The 27321-nt window shown below is 32.5% G+C and overlaps 1 protein-coding gene across 1 annotated transcript in view; it reads left to right on the top strand.

Moving 5' to 3' along the window:
• Positions 1-26923, top strand: part of Smp_124660 (putative guanyl-nucleotide exchange factor) — a gene marked incomplete at both ends in the record, with an annotated part of 45117 nt that extends 18194 nt beyond the window's left edge. The window contains 5 exons of the mRNA XM_018796211.1: positions 7169-7250; positions 12707-12980; positions 17540-17955; positions 23099-23561; positions 26736-26923. Coding sequence (XP_018650446.1) covers positions 7169-7250; positions 12707-12980; positions 17540-17955; positions 23099-23561; positions 26736-26923 — 1423 coding nt within the window. The remainder of the gene's footprint in view (positions 1-7168; positions 7251-12706; positions 12981-17539; positions 17956-23098; positions 23562-26735) is intronic.
• Positions 26924-27321: the final 398 nt, after the last annotated feature.

The raw sequence follows: 27321 nt of genomic DNA, 5'->3' as shown, positions 1-27321 counted from the left end.
AATACGACTTAAGCCGCCAAAAGTAATACCCAGATTCACTATGTTTACTGTCAATTAATTGTTTAAAATGTGTTAACTAAGTAAATATTGTTTGATATTTATGATTTGTGAATACTTATTAATGATCTTTAGCAATAATTACATAACATCTATGAACTAAAAATTCATGTCTTACATCTAGCTTAAATGGAGAAAATCTATAGTCATCCATATTTATTGGTATTTTGTATGTTTTTCCTTCTAAAGATTTTAAAATGTATTTAGTTGGTATGAATTTCAATCTTACATAATTTTTCAGTATGTTTTACAGTCTTTTAGGAATACTACTTTTTCCTGTCCTCTCTCCCTTTCCCTATCCCCCCCCCAAAAAAACAGAAAGTTGTATTTTAAAAACTCGCAAAAACATCTTAATCTTGTATTTGACACTTCGCTAGTTTAGATAGAATATTCTCACTTTTCTGATAGATTAAATATACTAAAAGTTTTTTTAGATTGGTGCTTAGTTCAAAGAACTCAGTAACTTCCTTACTTTTATGTTTCATTACGGTCATTAAAAATCATCTTCCTTCTTTTTAAAAATCATTTTTAACAAACTTTTGAATTGAGATTTTATTTAATGTCATCAAGAATATGATTTGGGGTGAATTTTCTTTTCTTTGATGATAAGTATTATCATGAGCTGCTATTAGCTAGTAAAACCGTTGGAAAAATTAAATCCTACTGTATGCACGACTGTACTCAACAGTGTACTCCCAAAAATCCATATGAAGTCAAATCCAGAATCATCGAGTATACTACTGGCGAGTAGGTTAGAACTCCGACTTTTAGTCGATTCATGAAATAACGTGACTATCGTTCAGTGGTATCAATAATAAGTGTTGCTTCCCTCTTCGTCTTGTCTATCAATTATGATAACTTGTTTCAAAAAAGTCCACTGAGTCACTTAGTCGCTTTGCATGGAAATAATCCAGGCAGTGAATATATTTCAATATAAAACATACATTCATATGAAATACCATCTCTTAAATTCATTTATATTTAATATTTATCTTGTTAACTGTCACAATTGGTCAAAATGATATAAAGACGTTAACATATTAGTATTCATTATTTAAATGTTGATTATAAAGTAAAGTATTTAATGTGGTATGCATTATACGTGTTTACTTTTGTTTTTAAATCTGATGTCAAAGATTACGGATCACGGTTTGAAATAATTTTTTACAAAGTAACTACAATAGAAAAGTTGGTAGAATATTGATATATCGATAAATTGGATTTTATGATTTACTTCCATGAATCTCATCAATAGTTTGGTTACTATCAATTACCTTATCACTTGTTCATTCATTCTTTTCCAATATTTCATTAATTGGAACTCTATCACAAATGTAATCATGACTTATCTTACTAACTGAATTCTTGTTTCTGAATCCAAAAATTTCAACTACTGAATACGTCTATGTTACTTCCTTAATAAAGAAAGTATATAAAATATACCAGATATATGGATACACTTGTATATTAAAATCTATGAATAAATAAGCTTTATAATTGTTTTTATATAGTGAACTCCATCTTCCAAAGACTGAAAGTAATGTTTGGACTGAAAATCTATGTTATAGTTTACATCATGAACTAATATAAGCCAGATCATTGAAAAGCTGGGAGCACTGAGTAGCTGTTTCATTCTAGTATGGGACTCTTTCGGAGTGCACATACACAACCCCACGAGAGATAGTACCTAGGACATTAAAATCTCTCAGCGAATAGCTAATCTCTAGGCTAGTGATTTGATGTTGAATGCTCACAACTGAGTTCCATACCAGATTCAAATAGCTGTCCCATGTTTCCTCTTTTTTTCAATAGTTTTATAATGAGGATCAGTTCGTGAATTAAATTGCAATATTTAATCATCTCTTAAGTCCTCTTACACTAATGAAAAACAATGTCAGATAAACTGAAAGCGTACACATAGATTGAGGGAAGGTCAAGGGCTGAAAGACAAAGATATCAATCTTTTCTACCAATGTAATATAAGGAAATTTAGATTTTCATATTACAGTTTCCAATCTAACTGTAACCAATACTTGGAGACCTTAAACGATATTCCTCGTAAAATGATCATCATTTTTCCGATCCACCCTCTCTTTACCTCTCACTCTCACCTAAATTATGAGTTCTGATATTATCTCATATTTTTATTTTTTAATTCATTCTTTCTCTTATAGTGTCTTTTTAGCCAACATTGACATACTATGCATTTTGTTAATTTTCTCTTTTATTGTATTGATATTAGATGCGGTAACTTAAACAACTATACATTTATCCCGTGTCCCATATTATTTATATGGCTGACTGACTGATTGATTGGGACTTTAGAGTTAGCTAAAAAACATTTAATTTGTTATGTTGTTAAAGTTTATACTGCATAACTATTTCAAACGCTGGTGTTTCTCTTAACTACAATTTTATTAATAGGAGCGAATTTTATGCAGTAATTTTATTCTATTATTTGGTGTAAACATAAATTATCAACACACTATGTACATATGTATTTTTATTTTTAATATCTTGATTAAACACCAAATATTCTTCATATAATAATGTATGATTAGTACAGCAAATCCGACACTCATATGCATATATATATATATATATATATATATATATATATATATATATATATATATGTTTTGGCGGCTGACTAATATCTTGACAAAACCGCTAATCAGAATCCCGATTGATATGAATTAATATCTCTGTCCCCAAAATACCCTGGTACGGCCGGGAGTAAAACGAATCAGCTCTCCCTCTCGAAATGCTCCCATATGGCAACGCGTATACAGCCACTGATAGGAAGTCCTACTCATTGCCTTCTCGTCGCGTGGGTGCTGTTTACGAGGTGGAGAGGACGAAAAGTGAATGTCCGATGCTTTAACCGGGTAGGTGGGTATGGAGGATTCACCTAGAAGAGTTGGAAACCCTTGATTGCAAACCAGTAGTACACTTAGGCTCCAGGCTCCTAAGGGAGCAAATGGCATATGAATCTACTGTTGACCACCGGCTACCGCGGGACTTCATCTCCTAACGTTGCTCCACTGATTTGTGAATAAAGCCTCTAGGCCAAAGGCTCGGGGTGTGGCCCCTTAAGAAAACCACTTGTTTCGGTTTGGGCACCCGGGCAGTATTCCAGCCTTCATACAAATCAAATGACGAATTATGGTGCCTTCATGTACCAACGTTTATATGTTCAATGAATAAATAAATAAAGTTGACCAATTACACGTCCAACCAGCACTAGTAACCTTGAGCCAACTAATAAATCTTTACTGGTTTACGATTCTGTAGCTTCTCTCTCTGACCTGCCTGAGAGTCCAGAAGTCAGTAATCAGCCCCAACAAATGTTACATTCCAAACAGATGTGGTTTACATATAAGCAGACCAAACTATATCAGATCATGAAATTAAAAAAATTCTAATTATACACGTGCAAGCCCAAAAGTGGCGTCGGCTAGAGGGAGACTGTAAATAATAAAGTGGGAACTATATATATATATATATATATATATATATATATATATATATATAGTAACGTAATGACTGTACAATAAGAATATGTTTATAATAATAGTCCATAAATTAGTCCTCATAGTTACCATTCATTGATTCTTCAGTCTAACATAACAAGTATAATCTGTTGCGTAATTTAAAATCATTGTCTTTTATATTTGAGATTTAATCAACACTATTTGCAACTTGTTTGAAAACCAGTTAATATTCTATTTTATTTTAACTAAAAACGATACATTACATTAACTTTCCATTAATATGTTAGCAACTCTTTAAAACATACACTTTCAAAGACTAAAAAATGTAATATATCATGCTGAGGAATCTTTTTTTTTCAAATGTATACCAACGTTTAAATATAGAAATGTTTTATAGTGTATACTAATTATATTTTACTAGTGAGAAATGAACTAACATTCTTTTGTGTTGGTTGTTAATACATGTGATTATTTAGGTCTACAGTTTCTATGATTGATTTTCTCTATTTTATTTCTAGTTTTACATTGATTTTTCTTTGATGTATACATCCAACAGAGTGTATAATTAGTTTCACAGTTCACGTCTGATCACTTAACTACACTGATTTCCTATAAAATGTAATGTGTATGTGTATTGGCTTAGTCAACAGAAAAATGCTAGGAGCTGATATGTATATCTGTATAATAACTCCCTGTATTTTTAGGTGTAGTTACAGCGCGAATTTCCAAATTTTTGAGCTTTCATTTATAAAACATTTTCATTCTGTTAATCATTTTGTGTGTGAGAAAATAATTAACAAAGCATAAGATGGCTGTGACTAATTATTGAATTGTGAGCATGTTTTTCATTTCATATAGAAAATGACAGTTGAATATGTTTACATGTTCTGCAACGAGTGATTATATTGACAAAATTTAATAATGAGTATAAAAGGATTTGTGTAGACTGTAGAATTTTCATGGCTTTGATCACAAACTGATCTTAGCTGGACTGTCGTCGAAAACCTTAAAGTAGTAGACACGAGTTTTTTCCTAGTGTAGGACTGCTCAACAGTGTTCATCAACGAGTTCGCATCTGGAAATCAGACTCAGGAAATTCGATCTCGCTTGTGAATGCTCACCATTTGGGCCGCTGAGGCGGTACCTAATAATGTGCATCTTGAAATTTAATTAATTCACGACATTGCTCAACCCTACAATAGCTCATTGACTTAATTAAAAGCTCTGTGATCCTTTAAAATAGCTGACCACAGATTAGAGTCCCGGTGAGGATAATACAATTTAGCGATGACTGTAGAAAAAGAACATACTCTGAGTTTTATTGTTTTATTTTACTTTTCAAGAATAATACATTGCATACAATTGTACTTTTCGAATTAACATCTTCGAGAAATAAATGTTTTTCATTTACTGTGGGCCTTAGACATGTCGATGGATGCAGACTACTTGGTTATGGTCAAGGCAATAACCGCTGTCAATAGTTAGAAGCGTTGGATGGCAACATGGGTTAGAAACGGTTATAGTGGAACAGGTTTATTCCGTCTTCATTTTTTTCAGATGTTGATTTCCAATATTCTTTCATATATACCTTTTTGTTTCTTGTTGTTGAACTATATTCTCAAAGTTTGGTCTTTCTCATCATCATTATTGTTAAATTATCCCAATTCCTTTACTATTCACCTGATTAATTTCCTATTGTCTTGTTTTAATGTGTAACATAGCAACTTAAGCCAATACATATTTCTACCAGGTTCTACAGTGCTTACGATCGACTAACCAAGTGAATTATTCCATTTTTTTTACCTATTCATTATTAAAAGTATAAGTTATTTGGGAAAAAGTTAATAGTAGTATTAGTAATAGGGTGTTCTTCTGCTTCTTTTTTTCCAAAATAAAACAGAATTGATTACTTCTCATTCGAACTGATTTTAAGACATAAAGATATTAAGAATGGAAGTATGATAGATAAATATGTTTTCGGATTGTTTTTCTTCATAACCTATCTTCTCATTTGCTTCTCCAACCTGTTTTTTTTCGATCATTATCTTTTTTCCCTTAAAAGTCAGTAAAAAAATATTATCACGATACGATGTGATTTATCATACTTATAAATATTTCTAGAATATGTATACATATATTACTTCTATTCAATATTATCAATAATTCTCGTTGAAATGAACGAGTAGTAATAACTTCAGCAAAGAGGCTAGTTTAAGAAAACTGACCACTGATTCGCTTTTCTTTAATCATTGTTGAATTATGTGAATGACATCACATATTTCAGTAGGTCTATGTACGATAGGGGATGGTTGGAAAAGAGTTAGGGGCGGACAAACCAAAACGTGACATCAGTGTTTGAAGTCACTAACTTCTAGTCTGAGCCATGTTGGCAGATGCGGACTACCTGGTTGGGGTCCGCGTGACTATCGTAACCAATGGTTGGAGACTCTAGGTGACATGGCTCAGAATCGATCACAATGGCGTAGGTGTATACACTCTTTATCTTCCCTTAAACCTTAAGATTAAAATTGCTTCATAACTTTCTTCTTTCCTATACTATATCCTTATATACAACCTTTCTTTTACATACTATCACCACTAAATTAACTACTATGAATTCGGTGTTTATCTTGTTGTGCTAACAAGGTATGACAACTTGGACCGATGTATAAATGTGCCTGGTCCTACGTTGTAGCTGACTGACTGACTGACTGACGGATAGCCATAAAATGTATTTAATAAAGTGTGTTGACCTGGTTTTATTCATTTGTTATTTATCATACTTTAGTACTTTGTCCTAAACCTACTGCTTAGGCTTTTAACAAAGTATAACAGTCACATATTTATTAGCAGTTGCAAATTAAAGGCACTCAGTTGAAGATTAACAATCTAAATGTGGTTTTAATTAACACTTAACATTAAGGGTGGTAGCTACAAACTTTGGGGAACTGACGCTTAGCCTTCATAAATGGGCATAGCAACCATTATCATCTTGTCGATCCCTTATTTACGATATAAATCTAAAAGGCAAGTCGCCAACGGATCAATTGACCAGGTCACTCAGCATTGTTATACGATTCATATGATGAGATCTGATACCAAATTTCATGTTATATCAAGTCACTGAAATAGCTTCACTTAAATTTATACTAACGATTAGACAATATGATGTTGATTACCTTTCAATAGCTGATTAATGCGTGTAACTTTATTTTAGAAGTGATTCAAGTTGTTTACTATATTTGGTGACTTCCATGTGTACTTAAAGAGTAATTACTGTGAGGTTATATATTTCGCTGATATAATGAGGTACATCGTTGAACTGATTTGAATGAGAAAAAAATGCCATAATTTACAGTAAATTAGACCTTGGAGTACTTCAGATACTTGGTCTCACGTTTGTGACCTCTTATCAAGCGTACATCTATTGTACTATGGTCATTCTTTTAATCCGAGATTCAGTTTAAAATATAACTTGATTAGTAGTAGGGCTTTACTAATCATTCTGCCTGTGTCGAGTCTTCATAGTCTTCAACTCTGAAGACCATTATTTATAACTAAAAATCTTAACTAAAATTTACTTTAAAATATTTATTTTGTATATATTTTGAATATAGGATTCTTCTGAAATCCCTAAACATTTCTGGTTTGGAAGTAGATGAAGCTTTGCGATTGGTTGTTCATCGATATGGGATGCCTGTAAGTTGATTATTGGCAGATAATTAAATTCAGCCTTTAGTTTTTTTTTAATCTTTCATTAAATACCAATCACATGCACTTTATGAAAAGAATTGTTTGAAAGTAAACCTCCCCGATTATATTATTACTCTCAATTAACTAAAGAAAAAGTATTCTTTAGATAATGGATGAAGGATATGTCAGAATTCTTCAGTTTGGCTACCGATCATTTCTTTGTTCGGTGTAACTTTAACTAAGGGATGAATGTAAACAGTTAAAAACCTTATGACTAGTAGGATTTATTAAATATAAGCCTTTTCACTCTTTCATAAAACTTCATACCGAATACTCTCGATTTACGTCTTAAATTCATTATGCTTATTTCAATATTATAAATAATTCTGTAAAATTAGGCGGTGATTTGGTTAGCTTTTTAGTCGACAACTAAACTTTATTTCAATTCACTTATAAAACATGACCATCATTTATTTGATTTTTCCACGAACTTTATTTTATTTAAATTAGATGAAACCTGAAGTATTATTAAAACATGGAGATTTTCCTCAGACTTTAACACTACTTTCAAGGTGTCTAGACTGTAGATTATAATAAACTATTGATTGTGAAATCTTGCAGATAATTTGCTACTCACTTTTTAGAAGTCAACGTAATGTAGGCAGTGATGATATCCTGAAAAACAATAATAGCTTGACAATTAATTCATCTAGCTCGAAAAACTCAACATTACAAATTAATGATCGTATTTCCTTATGTGTAATAATAATTTATCATCTTGAATGAATGATAACCTTCAATTTCTCTCAGTATCTGAGATTATTGGAATATCTTTAATTCGCCATCGTTTTGATATTCCTTTAACTGAAAGCCAACAGTTACTTAATATTCCCAGTTCAGCTGAATTAGTATGATAATATAAAGAACTAATTAAATATCTCATATGATTAAGTTCAAATGATTTAGTTTCTTTCATTCATATCCCATTTGAGCACACTAGGCATTAATGAGTAAATTAACAATAAAAATCCATTTCGTATACGTTTAATTGTAAAGCGCTAAATTATCAATCAAATCAGTCACTGGTTTATATCTCACCAACTTATTCAACGTCCATGCATTATTCTAAAAAAAAAACTATTTGTTTCTCTCATTCTAAATAATGACATAGATCACCCAATCAGTTTTTCATTTTCAGAATTTCTTCATTAAATAAATTTACTGTATTATATATGTAGAAAAAAAAAAGAGAATTAATCTCTTTTTTCTCTTGACCTAATTTCTAATCTATTTCATCTACTTATAAGTAATCTTCTAATTCTCTACATCAGTTTTTCTATATGCCAAATGAATATTTAAAAAAAAGAGGAATAATTCGTTCATCACGTTATTATTTTGAGGAAGAACTATATAACCTGAAAGGTTTTCTCCAAAACACTTACTTATCCTACTGTCATTATGTACATAGTTTTTTTTTCTTGTTATTATTTAGTTCTTGCTCATTTTACTGTTAACAACCAATTGATTTTTTCAGTATTGATGATAGAATATTGTGTATGAAAAAATTAGGTGGTAATTCATGTTCTATACTGATCCCATCCTCAATTTTTCAATGAAGATGTAAATTTGCATCTGTGTATGTAGGTGGATGTGGGTGTAGAAGGAGCTGTGTTGACCATGCAGTAAACTTATTAAATTTTACTAATAAACTGTCTTGTCTCATTAAATTCATGATTGTTTACGTTTGATTCATTAGCTTTTTTTGCTCAATAGTTATCATATTGTTTATGATATTATTGTGGGTGAACTGAATTTATTCAAACGGTAAACAGGAAAATGATTATCGTTAACCTTGTAATGATTTTATCAATATCATTTCCTCTTTATATAATAAATACAAGGTGATAAATCGCTAGCTAACCAATCAATAGACTTAATTAAAATTATGAACCGATCCAAGTTTGGTCACTATTGAAAACCTGAATGCACTAAACGGCCGTTTCTTTCGAGTATGAGTCTTTTCAGCAATGAGCACCCACAACCCCTCACACTGGAGTCGAACGCAGGACGTTTGATCTCGCGTGAGAACGCTTAACTTCGGGATCTCTGAGTTGAAATCCAACGATGTTAATGTCTAATCTTAATCAGTCTACGACAGCGCGTCCATCTTCCATTGTCTTTTGTGAGTAATTGTCTCATACCTGACATAGATTGGTTCCATTGGTCAATGCTTGTTTGGTTGTGGATGCCCACTGCTGAGGAGTTTTAATGGTGATCAAACTTAGTTCGGTTCATAATTCTAATGGATTTTAACAATCTCCACAACTCATTGCAATAATAGATTCTAGTTCATTCAGATAGCAGTAAATTGTGTTAAAATAAAAGAATCGAGGACATAATTTGTGTTTGATTCATTTTGTTTATTGTTTTGCATGTATAACTGAGGTGAGGGTCAACAATAGGCCAGTGAAAAATTAGGAATAATTAAAACTGATATTTCTCACAACTTTTCGGATTTTTTCCTGGCTAACATTTTCTTAGCAAGGTTTTTTTCCACGAGATTCGGTTACTAACCCCATGACCAACCCTCATCCTTTATCTGGACTTGAGAACGACAGTAACTCTAGAACTTACTTACGCCTGTTACCCCTCATGGAGAAGCATAGAATTCTCAATCCGACTCTGTTCCGGACAATCATTTCCAGTTATTATTCATCCTTTTCATGTTTGCTTCCAAATCTCGCCGCAATGTGTTCTTTGGCCTTCCTCTTTTTTCGTTTCCTTTCAGGATTCCAAGTTAGCGCTTACTTTGTGATGCAGTTTGTTGACTTCCTCAATGTGTGTTCTATCCACTTCTAACGTCTTTTCCTAATTTCCTTCTCAGCTGGAAGTTGGCTTGTTCTCTCACAGTAAGCTTTTGCTGATGGTATCCAGCCAACGGACAAACGATATATTCTGTAGACAGTTGTTTATAAACACTTTTGATGATGTTTGCGGTACTTCTCGGATTTTCAGCTCCGTACAGTTGAGCTGTCTTGACGTTCGTATTGGAGATTCTGACTTTAATATTGGTTGACAGTTTTTTGAGTTCCATATGTTTTTGAACTGTAGAAATGTTTTCGTTGCTTTGCCAATCCTCGCCTTTACGTCTGTGTCGGATCCTCCACGTTCATCGATGATGCTGCTCACGTACGTGAAAGACTCCATATCTTCCAGAGTTTCTCCATCAAATGTGATTGTGTTGGTGTTCTCTGTGTTGTATTTGAGGATCTTTCTTTTCCCTTATGTACGTCGTGGCCTACTGATGCAGAAGCTTCTGGTACACTAGCTGTCCTCATCTGCATTTGTTCGTGTGTATGAGATAGAAGGACCAGGCCATCTGCGAAGTCCAAATCTTCTAATTGATTCCGAGCTGTCCATTGTATTCCGTACTTTCCCTCAGATGTCTAGGTCTTAATAATCCAGTCAATCACGAGAAGAAAAAGGGAGGGGGGAGAGTAAACAGCCTTGTCTGACTCCAGTCCTTACTTCAGATGAGTCTGTCAGCTGTCCATCATGCACGACTTTGCAGTGTAGTCCGTCGTATGAACTTCGTATGATGTTGACAATTTTCTCAGGAACCCCATAGTTCTCATATCCACACTGTAAAGTACTTTCTCATATTCAAGGAAGTTGATGTATAGTGAAGAGTTCCACTCAATTGATTATATATATATATATATATATATATATATATAATGTAAATATGTTCAACGTGTTCAATGTGGTACTACATTTAGGTAATAGTACTCATATTTGCGTCAAAACCCGTGCTTGCAAATATGATAATTGAGTTTTGCTATAATCAGAAACAGCAATTTTATTAACAAAACAGCTTAGTTTTATTTCATATGAATTGTTACTTACTAACTCTTTACAAACTATTAATATCAATATGTATTATCATAATGTAGCTAGTATCATTAAATTAAATGTAGTACAAATTTCATCAAGATAATTAGTCGACATTGTGGAACTTGGCATTAATAGCTATGCAATTAAGTTTTTGGACAATAAATGATATTTCTTAAAAAAAAAATTTAATTTTTATTATCTATAATGTGCAATTATATTATCTTATTAAATGATAGTCACTGAATATGTTAACTCTTATCTACATCGCAATTCCTTTTGATCTTTTATGAAGTAATCTTTCCTAATGTTTCTTCATTTCGGTTTTTCTTTAAAAAAAAATTATTATTATTATTTTAACTCTTTTTTTCTTTTGATTATTTATAGTTTCCAAAGTATCATGGTTTATTTAATTATTCACAAAAAGTACAATTAGTTATTAAAATTAATTAAAACATTATGGAATTTTCGGGGAAAAAATTTGCCTGAAATCTATTTATTACATCCACGAAGTGTTTCTCTATGGGTTTATGTCTTTTATTTATAAATGAGAAGTCTGAAACTACAATGTATTTAACTATGTCAGATGGTCAAAGATAATTGTCGGCACTTATCAATATGGCCTACCTGGAATCCTTTTGGTAACTCATGCTCTCTGTAATATTCAAACCCTCGTAATATCACATATCATCCGACCATTGTGATCACGTAGCTTCATTGACAGGATTTAGTCACCATTAAAGGATTAGACAGGCTTGACATTGATCACTACTCAATAATCAACCAATTGTAAAGTTAACTATCTAACTGTAACTGACTCTCAAGAATTTTCTGTATCTAAAGTTATTACGTTATGATTGTGTTGACCAATTATGTATACAGTTACTGTCAACCAAAACCTTTTGCTTTCATTCTTCATAATAAAAAGGATCTTAATCGCGTACTTTAAAAAATATATGACTTTTAAAGTACTGCAATCCACACAAACCCCCATACTAATAACAATCATGTGTTCACCAGTGACTAGCTTCAAGATGTAACTGCTGGAGCTCAAGCGAGAAGCCGTGACCAGTGGAGTGCAATCTGTGTTGGGTATGAGACAATTACCCACCTCAGACAATGCATGGTCGGTTGCGCAAGATCGTGAACTGATTAAAGTTAGGCATTAACTTCGTTATATGCCGTGTCAGTGATCTGGAGGTCAAGCATTCACGAGCGAGATCGAGGGTCCGTGGTTCAAGTCCCTCGCCCTGAACCACGGATGCGCATCGCTGAAGAGTCACGTAGTAGGACGAAACAGACGTCCAATGCATCCAGGTTTTCAATGGCGGTCTAGCTTATATCGACCCTTTGTTTCAACTATGAAAATATATAACTGTTGAAGATGACTATTTGTTACTCTTCACTTGTATTGTTTTCAAAGAAACTGAAGTATTAACCGGTTCGAAATGTTTTTAATGTTTGAATGCATCATATTTTGTTAGTCAAAAACCTGAGTTTTCGCATAGACAACATCAAGGAAAGTATGAAACCGAAATAATCTATTGTTTTCTTTTACCAATCTTGTGTAGGTGGAATCTCAAGAAATAGATAGATTATTACAATGTGTCACTGAATATTATCACACAGTTCGATGGTGTTCAACATCTGTTAATTCGTCGGATATCTTTTCCAGTACTAATGACCATCAATTAAAGTCTTTACCAGCTCCCCCTATCTCTCCGGATCAGTTATCATTAATATTTTACGCTATTCTCTTACTGCAAACCAGTCTTCATAATGTAAATGCAGCAAAATCAAGTTTAGGCAAACAGAATGTCAGTCAATTTATAAAAAATGTACATGGTAAGTATAATTTATCTGTAAATATATGTATCGTTATGAAAAACTGTCAGTTATTATTATCCTCTAACAGTCTTTCATGACTATTATTCAGTGATTTTTATAACCTTAACGTTTTTTTTTGTTCTTCTGATCTGTTAGGTAAATAATTACCTCCCATATTTCTGACCCATAAACGTTTTTCATACCCCCACTCTTCATCACGTTTTCAATCATTACGCAATCTTATTTTGGTAATATCAAGTCTCGGATCACTTTATGACACAATCTCTTCCCATTCTCCTTTAGACTCATATATTTATCAAACAAATATCAATACGAATGTATAGCTTAAGTAAATGATTTCATCGAAAAGAAAACGTTCTTTCGATAAATTCTCTTTATTTTTATCCACTTAATACATCCATATACCCAGAGGTTTGTCGGGTAAATTTTAATGCATTATGGTGCAGTAAGTCAACAATAAAATGGTTACCAATCGATTAAACTTGCAATAAAATGTCCTAAACTGTTTGATTTCAAATTAGTCACATATAAATATTTTTCCTTAATATGAAAACTAAAATTCCCAGCTTAGTAGAGTTGTGAGTGGTACACTTTGTTGATTTCTCTCTGACCGGAATAGAATAGTTTCTTTGATAAACGGTTTTCTAATTGATGGAAATTATTTTCAAATATACATATACATATGTATTTTAAGTATAATAAGGAAAGAATAATTTCGAAAATGATCATACAACTTGTGTCTCCATTATTCACCTTTTTTTTAATTATTCAGTGACGATTGTAATTTGAATTCGTTATAATAACTAATGAAAATCAAGACTGATAATAATACTCCTAAATGTCGAAAATGAAACAAATTTTCTTTAAAAACCAAAGGTAATTATTGTAAGCAGAGATGGATGGTTTCTGACAGTGGAATTCAGGACGCGTGTTTCGTTCTATTCGGGCCTGGTCAGCTAGATGTACCTGCGTCCCAGAGTTGATGTTTACTCCGGGACTCGAACCTAGAGACTGATCAATTAAAGTTCTAAACTTCAGTCGGAAGATTTCAAAGACCATTACAAAATGAATCGAAAGGCAATGATGTTTTGATTTAAAATAAGATATGCTCGCCACATATTATGGATCTAAATAGTGAAAATCCACTCTTTGAATTATATATATATATATAGACAAATTTATGTCAGCTAAATTTGTCGTCCTACATTAGCACTACGAGATGAAGTTAAACAGATGAATCACGGTAGACGTAATAATGAGAAATACTCAACTTCGAGAATATGCTTTGAGAAAAAAGGATTATGCTAACTCCGCAGTCTCAAAGTCAAGCGCTCTGAGTGAGATTTGAAGGTCCTACGTTTAAATACCAATATTGTTTTAGACACATATTTCTGAGAAGTCCTATGGTAAAATGATCCATCTGTCGAAAACTTTCTAGTTTTCAACAGATACATAATTGAGTCAATCCGTGGTGTAAAACTAAAAAAACTGATCATTACTTGTTTGCTCATTATGGGGTAATGCAAATAGTTATGACTATAACCAATTTGATTGCTTCGAAAACATATCTAAATCAGTATTTCTAGACAAAACGAAATCCATTTCGTTCTACTGACGTGTCATCTTTTATTCTCAAACTTAAGCATAATAAATCTTTAAAAAAGAGGCTATCAGTTCATATTGTAAACAGAAAACATTTCAATACAAAGTAATCACTGAAGTTAAGATATTACAATGAAATCAATTGAAATCTGTGTTAGTTGAATTAAATAATTAATGTTCATAAAGATATGCTCAATTTGTGGAATAAAAATCATGTAGTCTTATAACAAGACGATTAACTCTGAAATGGCAAGACATTTAGATCATAAGTAATGTCCCTTTAAAGTTATCCAAGTAAACAACGGGGATAAGTAACTAATATATTTATCAAAAGTTATTGAAAATGAGATGAACTTGTGAAAAACTTTATAAATACACAGACAATATTCAACTGCTATATCGATTCATCAAAGTAATTGTGGAAATCTTACTGTATGTTCTATTAATTGGCTCAGGAGCTAAACCCTATCCTACACCACCTATTTCATAGTTCTAACCATTTTAAGGAAAAATCAACCTGTACTACTTCTAGTAAACTTCTTCATTTAAGAAAAATGTAACATTTGTTCAGTTGTTGCTTTATTATTTTCTTTTTGCATCTGACACCAATCACCTACAAGTTTATTATAAGAGTAAAGAGCTTTCTAAAACGTTTTATAAAGTTTATTGTATCTAAATAATTTATAATCGTAACTTTTTACATGGGAAGTAATTAATTTTAGCAAGTGACTCATGATCTCAACTCTATAAATTAAGTTTATTGTTCAAGCTTAATGTTTTCCATTTATAAATTTTCATATACTTCGGCATTAAACTGTATCCAGCTAATGTGTTTCATTTTCGATCAATAACTAATCGGTATTGACTTAATAATGGACAAGCAATTATCATAATAAGATATATTGAGATTTATTTCAAGACATGGCTCATAATTTCCAAATTATTCTCTTTTTTTGTCCTATTATTCATGATTGTAAATGGAACTAATTACCAGGATCATTTGTTTATTTAACTAATTTTATTGATTTGTATTCTAGTGGTGTATTTAAAAGGAAACTTTAAGCTTAGATTTCTTAATCATTGCCACTCATCAACTAGAGGTATCTATCATCTTTGAGATAACTGATGCTTCCTGTTCTATTTGAAACGGCGTTACACATTTTTACTGTTTGAAACGTTACTATTGAATTATTCAGATCGTGACCTACCTCCTCGATGATCTAATTTGATTACTATTTAGTAAGCGATGTTATGCTTGTCTAGTCTTCAACCTAATGTTTATGATAGCAATAAATGTATTATGTACATCCCCTTATCATATTGTTCTATTCAAACAGATTATGAATACTACTTATAACAATGAATGAAAAAAGTCTCCCTAACTTTCCTAAAAGGTAAATTTGATAAATAGATCACTGGTCGGCACATATAACTCAGTATTGTTGAGAAGTGATATTTGTAAGTTAGCTCGACTGACGTTATTCGCAACATTTTCACTATCCACTAACTATTTTGTGTACCAGAATTTCATCTATTTTTCGCTCTATTTAGTAAGTAAGGACTGAAAATTAGAGTATCTTTTATTCAAGATTTCAATTCAAACCCCAACAGTTGATTACGTTTGTATTTTCCATCCAGCATGTTAATCAAGTTTACGCATTTGTTCATAGCTCACAGTCGCGAGTGACTCAAGGCGTTTAAAGTGAAATTTTTAGCAAAATATGCACTCCAATAGCCAGCAGTCAACTGGCTAAACAAACCACAAACAGCCAAAACTATTGGATGTAACACATTTATTGAACAATCTAAACGTTTTAGATAACGTCAGTCGTCGGTTTCACCTGTGTACGATGATAATGTAAGTGATCTGTGTCGATGGTCGGTGCACTCAAGTTGAATGAAAATGATGTGACCTCCTGGCTTATGTCGAAGTCATACTTCGATGTCAATACCAAGCATGAGTTACTCCGTCGTTGTAACAGGTACTGTGACTGCTTTGATGACTGAATAGAACAAACATAACCTTATTAAAGAAATATATTATAGGAGCCATCACCGTATTCACTAGTCCATGATATACGATTGATTAATCTGCATTAGTCATCTCTGAACTTAAATATATTCGGCAAGCTATTCAAGGTTCGGTGATCTATTGTCTAACGAAGGAACGATTCAGCTTGATAGACGATTTGTCTAGCGCTCAGTGACAGATCACTGGCCCTACAATATAATTTATTCTTTTGACACCACATTTAAGATACAATATATTAACCGTTGTAATTTCTTACACATTATTAAACAGATCTTATCTTAGTTAGCTGAAGGTAATCATTAAATTTCCCGGTCCTACCTAAGTTTCTTGTTAGTTGGTCCTTTTCAGCATAACATACCTGTGTTCTTCAAGAACCTATCGATCAAGCTGCAGATTTCTTTATGTATGAAGTTGTAAAGTTTTACATATCGATATAACTTTCAATGTACTTAAATTACTTAAAAACATGCAACTTAAACTTTAAATAATTCCATTAACATTCACTCACGTCGTTAAATTTAAATTTACATCATCTAGATGCCTTGATTTATCGCTCATTTGTTAACAGTTTGTTTTTATTTCTTGTCTTTTTATTAGTATCTATAGCTTCTGTCAACTCTTTGCATGATTTCATTTTCAACATATCAAAAGTACTAACCAATCTTAAATATGTGAAATATGTTGTTTCTTTTTCTTATTTCCGTTGTTACTAACTAAATGTCATGGATTACATTGTGTAATACTTAGTTTACAATGACATAATTAATTGTAACTATAGGCCATTCACATCTAATAAAAAGTCTTAAAACATAATGAATTTATGTTGTTCGATAAAGTGTATTCTCCGTTTATTGATATCTTTGATTTTCCTTGTTACCTTCAAAGTTCTCCATGTTTTGTCTCTTTTTTCTGCTCTCTCTAGATCTATTATTAAATCAACCATCCTCATCACCTTCACCATCTTTTATGGCTAAATCAAAGTCAAAGATTGCAAATCATAATGATGTGGTTGATGAAAGTGGCAACATGTTAACAATTAATACTGAATCCATTCTGGACAATGAAAATAATATTAATAATAACAAATCTTTTGATATAAAACATGTATTCTCAAATCGTACATTAACTGAAATATTTCATCGTATTAAAGTTAGACCATTGGAACCAGGTTCAGATCAAACAACAATTGTCCGACACATATCTAAAGCAATAAGAAATTTGCAAGAAGTTAAAATTTTAAATATTGATGACATTGATAATGAATCCTTATTCACGAACAATCCATTTGAATTAGTGGAACCACATCGTCGATTAGTTTGTTATTGTACAGTGGTTCATGTAGGTTATAATTTGTTCTGGATTTTTATTTATTACACAATTTATGATAAATCAGAGTGTGTACGATAGTGATGATTAACACATTTTGTCATCCATACAAACGTACAGTACGTAAATCATTACCACTACACTTCAGACTCATGCTAAATCTGTTTATTGGAAGAAACTCATCTTCCATTTCGAGAACAAAAACAAGACAGAGTGTATACACATGCTATAAAACTCTCCTTGTGTTTGACATACAACAATAGCGTCATAAATTGCTTCATCAGCGTTGACAAATTAGACAAACTGAAAGTTATAGAAACGTCATTAGATTATAGAAAAGATTAGGAATCGTAATAGGAATAGGAAAAGAACTAAAAATTTTCAACGATGTTATATCAAGTTTGCTATAGTAAATGCCAGAATTGCTTTTTCGAAAAGCTGTATATTTTTAGTTGTTTAAAAAAAAAAGATGTCCCATTTCAAGCGCAATTTGCTATCTACTTTCTATGATGCAATTTTAAAAAAATAGATTATACTTTCAGCTTGCTTAATCAAATCGCAGCCAATTATTAGATAGTGAACTGTGTATATGATAGTGACAATTTTCTTTTTGAGAGAGTTAAATCTAGTTGTATAGATGATATAATCAATACATTTAGTTGAAAATGATCAATCACCGGAGTATATTGAAAGTTAAACTTGAAACTGAAATTAAAACCGATAAGTTTCTGAAATTGACCCAAAGTGAATTTCTCCATAAACTTTGAATTAAATTATATCAGAGATCATTTCAAGTCTCATATTATTTTATCATTAGTTAACTGTTGAAAGTTTAGCAAATCAATCAATCACAACATGATATTATCTTTATATATGCTTCCATGTAATAAACAGTTTATTCAAAACAATTATATTTATTCGTTTATTCCAACTTAATCAAATCCGAAAACCCATTAAGATGACCTGGCCCTCCTTTCTCATACACACGAACAAATACAAACGAAGACAACAAATGTAGCAGCAGCCTCCGCATCAATAGGCCTCAACATACACAAAGGGAAAAGCAAGATTCTCAAATACAACACGGAGAACATCAACCCAATCACACTTCATGGCGAAACTCTGGAAGCAGTGGAAACATTCACGTACCTGGGAAGCATCGTTGATAAACAAGGAGGATCGGATGCAGATGTAAAGGCGAGGATTGACTAAGCAAGGACAGCCTTCCTACAATTGAAGAACATATGGAACTCAAAACAACTGTCAACTAACTTCAAAGTGAGAATCTTCAATATGAACGTCAAGACAGTTCTACTGTACGGAGCTGAAACGTGGAGATCTACTACATCCATCGTCAAAAAGGTACAAGTATTTATAAACAGTTTGATGTGTGGGCGAGAATGACAGTGATTGGTTGTCTTGATGAGTCAGACATTAGATAGGATGACAGGTGTTATGTGTTATATATATATTCCCCTATCCTTATTATGTATTGACTGTTTCTTGTTGATGGACACTTATTGATTGACTGTTCCTTGTGTCGGATTTTGGTGTGGAAATATATTGACGTTATAGTCAGGCTAATCTCGTGTTCTTGATCTGAGTTGTGTTGAAGTCCTGTAGAATAGACACTGGGTGGGAATCTAGTGTAGATATTCGTCTAAGGCAAATTAACGTCCCACATACGTGTAAAAAGTAAAAGGACTGTTATAACAAGAAATCCCTCCAGTTATAACTAGTATCCTCTACGTTTATAACAATTGGCGACGGCATCCTTACGTTTATAACACAGTTGTCTACGCAAAACACTCAACATTCACTGGCCGGATACTATCAGCAACAGCGTTTTATGTGAGAGGACAAACCAGCTTTCAGATGAAGAGGAAATTAGGAAAAGACGTTGGAAGTGGATCGGACATACGTTAAGGAAATCACCAATGTGCATTACAAGGCAATCCCTAACTAGGAATCCGGAAGGGAATCGGAAAAGAGGAAGGCCAAATAACACATTACGCCGGGAAATAGAAGCAGATATGAAAAGGATGAATAGCAACTGGAAAGAACTGGAAAGGATTGCCCAGGACAGAGTTGTATGGAGAATGCTGGTGAGCGGCCTATACTCCTCGACGAGGGGTAACAGGCGTAAGTAAGTGATAAGTTGTACTAGTTTGACAAATGTACATATTCTCTCTCTCTTTTTCTTTTAATTTCTATTATTATTATTGATTTTCCATAAATATAAAAAAATAGTTACTTAACATTTATTTATCTTTCATGTAATTCAATAAATATATTACATGAACTTTCATTAAGATTAGTTACCTTATCAACTATTTTGTCACATTAATTTTTCCTATTCATTTGTTTCAATTTTATCATTATTCTCATAATTTCAATTAATCTGCTACGAATGAAGACAGGTATATACATATATAATTTTAATCATTTACAAAACCATTATAGTGAAAAACTTCATTTATACGTTTGACGAAAAACTGAATAGTGTGAAGAAATTTCTCCTTTAGTTAGTTATCCACTAATTTATTTATTTTAATTTATTTATTTAAACACATAAATATTGGTACAAAGGGGCACCAGATATATATGCGCCACACAAATCTCATTTCATTTGTGTGAGGGCTGTGATACTGCCCAGGAGCCCAAACCGAAGCAGGTGGTTTTCTTAGGGGACCACACCCGGAGTCTTTGACCTAAATATCTGATCCACTAGGCAGTAGAGAATCGTGAGGAGCTGCAGTCACATGGTAGCCGGTGACCAACGATTGATTCATACGCCATTTGTTCCCTCAGGATACTGGAGCCCATGTGCACCATTGGTTTGAAATCAGGGTTTTCCAACTCCCCTAGGTGGACCCTCCATGTCCACCAACCCGGTTAAAGCGCCAGACATTCGCTTTTCGTCCTCTCAATTTCGTAAGCACAGTAATGCCACTAGAAGGCGGTGAGTAGAACTTCCCTGTCAGAGACTATATACGCGTGGCCATGTGAGAGCATTTCGATAGGGAGAGTGGACTCTCCCCACTCTCGGCCGTACCAGGGCATTTGAGGGCTTTACACTAATATATATTAATATATATGTGGTTAATAATTATGGTCTAACATTGAACGGTTCAAGGTCCCAACTGAAACTCAACAATCTTCACAATCTCTGTACTGAGAAATAAAATAATACTAATCGAATAGTAGGGTAACATAATGAGTTATATAATTTCACAGTGTTTACAAAAATACTATCAAATGAACAATTGGATAATTGCAAGAAAAAAAGATTATCATCATCAAAGTAATTAATCGTAAAAATTAAAAAAATGTTAATTAAACAGTGAAAGAAATTGGGGAATGATTAGTATGGGGGATTTGTGGAAATTTCAACTATGAGAATTAGAAAATTGTTTGAATATGTTTTTTGTTTTTTTGAAAGAGTACGGTTAATCAATGGTCATCTTAAGCACACTGGCTTATCAATTGCCAAGACAGATAGAGTTGTTGTTTAAAATTCTTTTGATTGCAAATATAAGGCTTGAGAATACCAATTCTAATAGCTTCAGTAGTATGCAAAAGATAATGACTTAAAACATACAGTGAATGTGATGGAATATAGTGAATAACTTCAAAAGCTTTATTCAAGTCAATATGGTGTTCGGTGCCAGTCAATTGAGAGACAGTAGAACTCTTAATCCCTCTTTCCTCTTCTTCACATGACTGAAACGAATAGTGTGCTGCTATATGATGACGGACTTGGAGAACTATACATCCCAAGTAACTTGCTCCACAAGATCAGTTGAATTGATAGACATACATGAATGTGGCGAATTCAGGCAGTCTATTTTATAACGGGTTTTCACAAACGGACGGCTGTAAAAAACTGCATTCAGTTTGGCTGCAGTAAATGTTTTCTGAACTGCTTTTTCTAACCTTTGTGCTATTATTTCCTCGGTAGAGTTATTTAGGAACTGTAACTTCGAGGACAGTAACTTCTTCGAAACAGTTGTTACCTTCGATCGTATGCTTATTTCATTCATAAGTTTGTTGATGAACTTAGTTGAATATCCATTCCTTCTAAAAAGGGTATGAATATTACTCTAAAAACCAAAAATCACTGGATAACTAAGGAATTAGAACGATTTCTCACATGATAATGAGAAAGTTGTCACTATCTTCAGGGTCAAATAATAGAAAACAGGAAAAATTGAAATATCCATTACACTTTAACATGATCTATGACTTTTTGCATACAACTTAAAAGTTCTTGGAATTAAAATTTCAAGAGCTATCCACATAGCTATTCTTCACTATGAATAGAAAGCATTCCCCCATTCTAATTGCAAATACTTACTTCAACCTTTTGTTCTTCCTTTCTATGATGAATAATTCAACATGAAAATATTCATTAATCACTTCAAAACTGTTTATTTATTGTATGATAAATTGCTTTTTAACCAAGCACTATTTTCTGACTGGCTAGTTAGTTATTCATATTTGTCAGTATAATTTACTTCAACCATGAATATTTATCGGCGTTATTAATTCTCAGACTAATTCCCAGTCAATTGGTAATATGTTGATTGTATGATTTAATTTATCTTTCCTCTTATCATTTTAAGATAATGTAATAGTTTCGTTTTTACCTTGTGTTACCATTTCTGGTTAGTTAAGCTTAACATATATTTTTAGTCCATATTGGAGGTAAATAATCACTCATTTGTTGTCATCCTCATCATAAGATGAAATATAATATGTTTATTTCAGCTTCCTCTCAAGAGAAATGATTTTCAGACAATATAACTCACTTGAGTTATCTAGGAAGCATTGAACAGACATTTTATCCTATTATGTATCATCAACAGGATGTATACACAACCCCTCCAGGAATTAAACTATAGTTTTCATGCCTCGTGGTAATCACTTCACTTCAACCTAGTTTTCGATAATTGTATGGGTAAAATCAATCCGTGTTGTAATCCACAAAATTCAACATTCTCCACAAACCTTATATTACGGAAAAAGTATAATTTATTATACAATAAATGCTTCACTATGGATCTATAACTAAAGTAACAAAATAATCGATCACCACTAACATTCGCAATTTGTTTTTCTTACTGCTTCCGTTGTTTGTTTTTCTTATCTAAAGATTAATCAGAATCAACCTCCTCATAAAGAAACCAGTATCCTACGACATTTGTTTGTTTTTAATGATTTAATTATTATTGCAAAAGATACCTCTTCAAAACGTACTTCTGGTAGAAGATTAGTTTTTGACAAGTCAAGAAAAAATCAATTAAAAATAAATGATAAGAAATTATCACCAGGTCAATATGATGACTTTCTTCGTCCACCATTAGATTTATTGTATACCGATTGTGATAAAAAATTTAAAATAATGAATACTGGATCAAATACACTTAGCTGTATACAACCAACTGTTGGTTGTGTACCTCATAGAGTAGGAGGTGGAAGAGGAAGAAGAAGCAGATCAAAAAATGAACTTTATAGTCGAAAGGCAGCTGATTCTACTTCACATTCCTATACACGTCTTACTGCTTTATATGTTTTTTCATTATATAGATGTAAAATTCGTCCTTTTAAAACTGATGGTAAGTGAAAAATTTATACATATCATTATTAGTTCAACTTTATCATTTGAAATTTACGGTATTAATTGAATTTTATCTTGTAATTCAATAGTGCTATGATGAAACAGTTTGTTATATCTTCAGAAACTAATCGATATCACGTGCCAAAATCGTCAGTCAAAATTTGATTAAAATATTTCTTTGAGATCATGGATCGATGAACGTTAGACTACCATTGAAGACCTGGAAGCACTGGACAACTGTTTTGTCATGGTATGGGACTCTTCAGCAGTACCCATCCACTATCCCACATGTGGGAATCAAAATCAGAAACTCCAGTCTCCCGCGCCTACCCTTAGCCTCGCAGGTTTTCAATGGTTGTCTTACACTGATCGATTCGTGATCTCAATAAAAATTCACAACCCTATACTTATGCTTTCTCGGTCTCGCATTCGCTATTCCGTTTATAAATTAGCGTACCAGACTTGGCCAGTTATGTATTCTGACCTCCACAGCCAACCTTGGGCCAATATATGCTACATCTCTATGGTCCGTCTATACACAAGACTTTCTCTATCCCAGACTCAAGTTAAAAGAAAAGTTAGCATCAGAGCTTCCATTATAAAATCTCAATCGATCTGCCAGCCACTATCTCGGACATCCATTAGCTTATATACACCAATTAGCAGGCCGCACAGCACAACAATTAGAAAATCATACTTTAAACATAATCGTGCTATAAGTCACAGAAAACGAAGTAAATAGTGCATAATTAATTAGCAATAATTAGGGAATAGTAGGTCCGGAGGAAGCTTACATTAAGAAAAATATAAAAATGCAATAAAACAGTTATCCACTATGTAATAAAAATATATATACCAATCTGAACAATAATTCCAAATGTTCTAACTTCATTAAATTCGTCCCTTTAGAATACAGTTCATTGATAAAATTGAGGAATCATTGAGTTAACCAGTATTGTGTGTGAGTTGATTCAAAGAAAAACGTGGTCAGCAGAAAGTAGATAATCTGCAATATGAAAGCTTAAGACATCTCAAAATATTCATTTGCTAATTAACAGTGATATTTGGTCTCAATTTTCTCTTTTTCAAAATGATTGAATGAGTGGGATTTCTTATTGTATGAAATATGTTTAATGGTGTTTGTAGACAATTTTCCAAGAAATTTGATTATTTCAATGAAGTTTATTGACGTAATCAAAGTTAAATACTAAGATTAGTGTTGAAAATTTTAGTTTCCTTATTATTGTCCGAGTAATCAAGTCAGCTGATTATAGAATCCACTAATTACTAGTGAGCTTCATACCTGTCGAAATAACAATCCTTATTTTGACCAATATACAACTATCATGAATTTCAATCCCTGTTAGTCCACAAAATTTTATCCCTTCAGTCTCAAATCTGGAGACAAAAATAGTAAGTGGATTTAACCTTATATTACTGTACTGTATTTGTCATCCGTATTCAAGAATTCAGTCTATTACATAACCACAAATAAACATTCACAACTTGTACATAACTGAGTTATACTTGATTTCAAATAAATTGAGCATTGCGTAGAGAGTTAATGACAAATATATATTTTTCAGAGGGGGTTTTGTGGAGAATTTAGTATTTTCACAGTTGAAATCATGAGTCAATTGAAGCTAGACCACCATCGAAAACCTGGAAGCACTGATGAACGGTCGCTCAAAATCGTGGATTGGTTGAAGTTAGACATTAACACCGTTGGATGCCGGCCGGTTCAGTGGTCTAGAGGTTAAGGGCTCTGGCTCGAGACTGGTAGGTCCTGGGTTCGAATCTCGCGAGTGCGGGATCGTGGGTGCACACTGCTGAGGAGTACCATAATAGGACGAAACGGCCGTCCAGTGCTTCCAGGTTTTCGATGGTGGTCTAGCTTCAATTGACTCATGATTTCAACTGTGAAAATATATTTATTGTTATATCCCAATGAGTAGAAAAATTGTATTTCTGACGTCTGTTGACTTAATTTAAGCCACTTCAGAGTAAATAAATAGCCGACGCTAAATTAACACAGGTTTAAATAGTACAACGAAACGTCAGGAATACAACTTCTTTTCTCCCTGGGATATAACAAATATATATTTATTACAAGTTATATTTGATATAAAATATGTACATTAAGTCCATACTTAATTAACGGTAATTTAAATAAACTAAAGCGTACGACAACAGTTAATAAGTGAAATGAGATCTGACAATAAGACCATTACAAAATTACCATAAACTAAGTACTTAATAATGACACCAAAAACTGTGAACAATAATTCTTTATAAAATTATTCTGGAAGTTTCATCTTTACCAATTATGTATCCCAGCCAAACAATAAGTTTCCTTCACCAATTTACAAGATACAAACACATTAGTTTATGTATAATGTTTAAAACGTTACAAATGATTTATGGTCTATCCTTGAGATTTTTCTCTCTATATCCATTAATCTAAGCTAAAAATAAGTTTAATTCATTTTTGTATTGGTTGTTTGAATCTTTCCATTGATGTTTAGGATTACAATTGATCAGTTTCTTATTGGCACATATGCATCTTGTGTGGATTGCCTCAATATCGTCTTCAGTTGCAATCATTATAAGCAGAGATGGATGGTGGCTAGCAGTAGAATCCAGGACGCGCGTTCCGTTCTATTTAGGACTGATCAGCTAGATGTACCTGCATCTCAGAGTTGATGTACACTCCAAGACTCGAGCCCAGTACCGTTCGTGGCCAATAGCAGTCTTAAAAATCAATGAGAAGATTCAATCAACCAATACAAAAATAAATTAAACTTCATCCCATTGCACAAGCCAGTGGCTATCTGGACTCAGTATCTAAGTAGATAAAGCGATGGTGTTTGGAGAGAACGGTAATAGGTTTGAGTCCCGGAGTGAACATCAACTCTGGGATGCATGTACATCCAGCTGACGAGTTCCAAATAGAACGAAACACGCGTCCTGGGTCCCACTGCTATCCACCATCCATCTCTGCTTTTAAAGACAAGTTCTCTATCTAATTCTACTTAGTCAACAATTTAAGATCATTAGTAGAAATTATTGTAGCGCATAAAACCATTTGTACTATCCTCATTTTTTTTCTTACATCTCAACGTACATATACTCCTAATGACTACAAAACTTGTATTTTTTGTTGATATCATAGTGTATCGTTATGGAATAGAATTATGGAAATTTCCTAAGTCAAGAACATCACAAACGACATTGATTAATCAACAACCGGAACAAATGATTATTATTGCTGCACTTGATAAAAATGATTATGAAAATTTATTAAATGATTTATATCAAGCATTATGTGAAACAAATCTTGTTGCATTCGAACTAAAATAATATACTTTCAATGAATTCATTTCTTTTACTTCCATCGTTATATGATTATATTTGTATTTTTATTTATCACTACTTATTTCTTATACAAATAAAAGAGATAAACTACTCAATTACTTTTACGTCAAATAATATACATATATATATCAAGTATGTTTGCATTCCTAAACGGTATATCTTCCTCATGTCTCTCACTCTTCCACCTCCCTCTCACACATATACTCTCCCTCTCTCTCTCTCTACGTCTTTTTTTCTCTCAGATGATACAAATAAAAAATAGTAAAATCTTCATTTGGTCCATCATAATTGTTTTCACTGTTTCAACACATAATTACTGTTTTTTTTACTTTTCTTCTAGTAAACTAAATGTATTCAGATATATGTTTATATAATAATAATAT

Source organism: Schistosoma mansoni, chromosome 2, assembly GCF_000237925.1.
Source record: "Schistosoma mansoni strain Puerto Rico chromosome 2, complete genome".
Classification (NCBI taxonomy): domain Eukaryota; kingdom Metazoa; phylum Platyhelminthes; class Trematoda; order Strigeidida; family Schistosomatidae; genus Schistosoma; species Schistosoma mansoni.
This window is presented reverse-complemented; position numbering and strand designations above follow the sequence as displayed.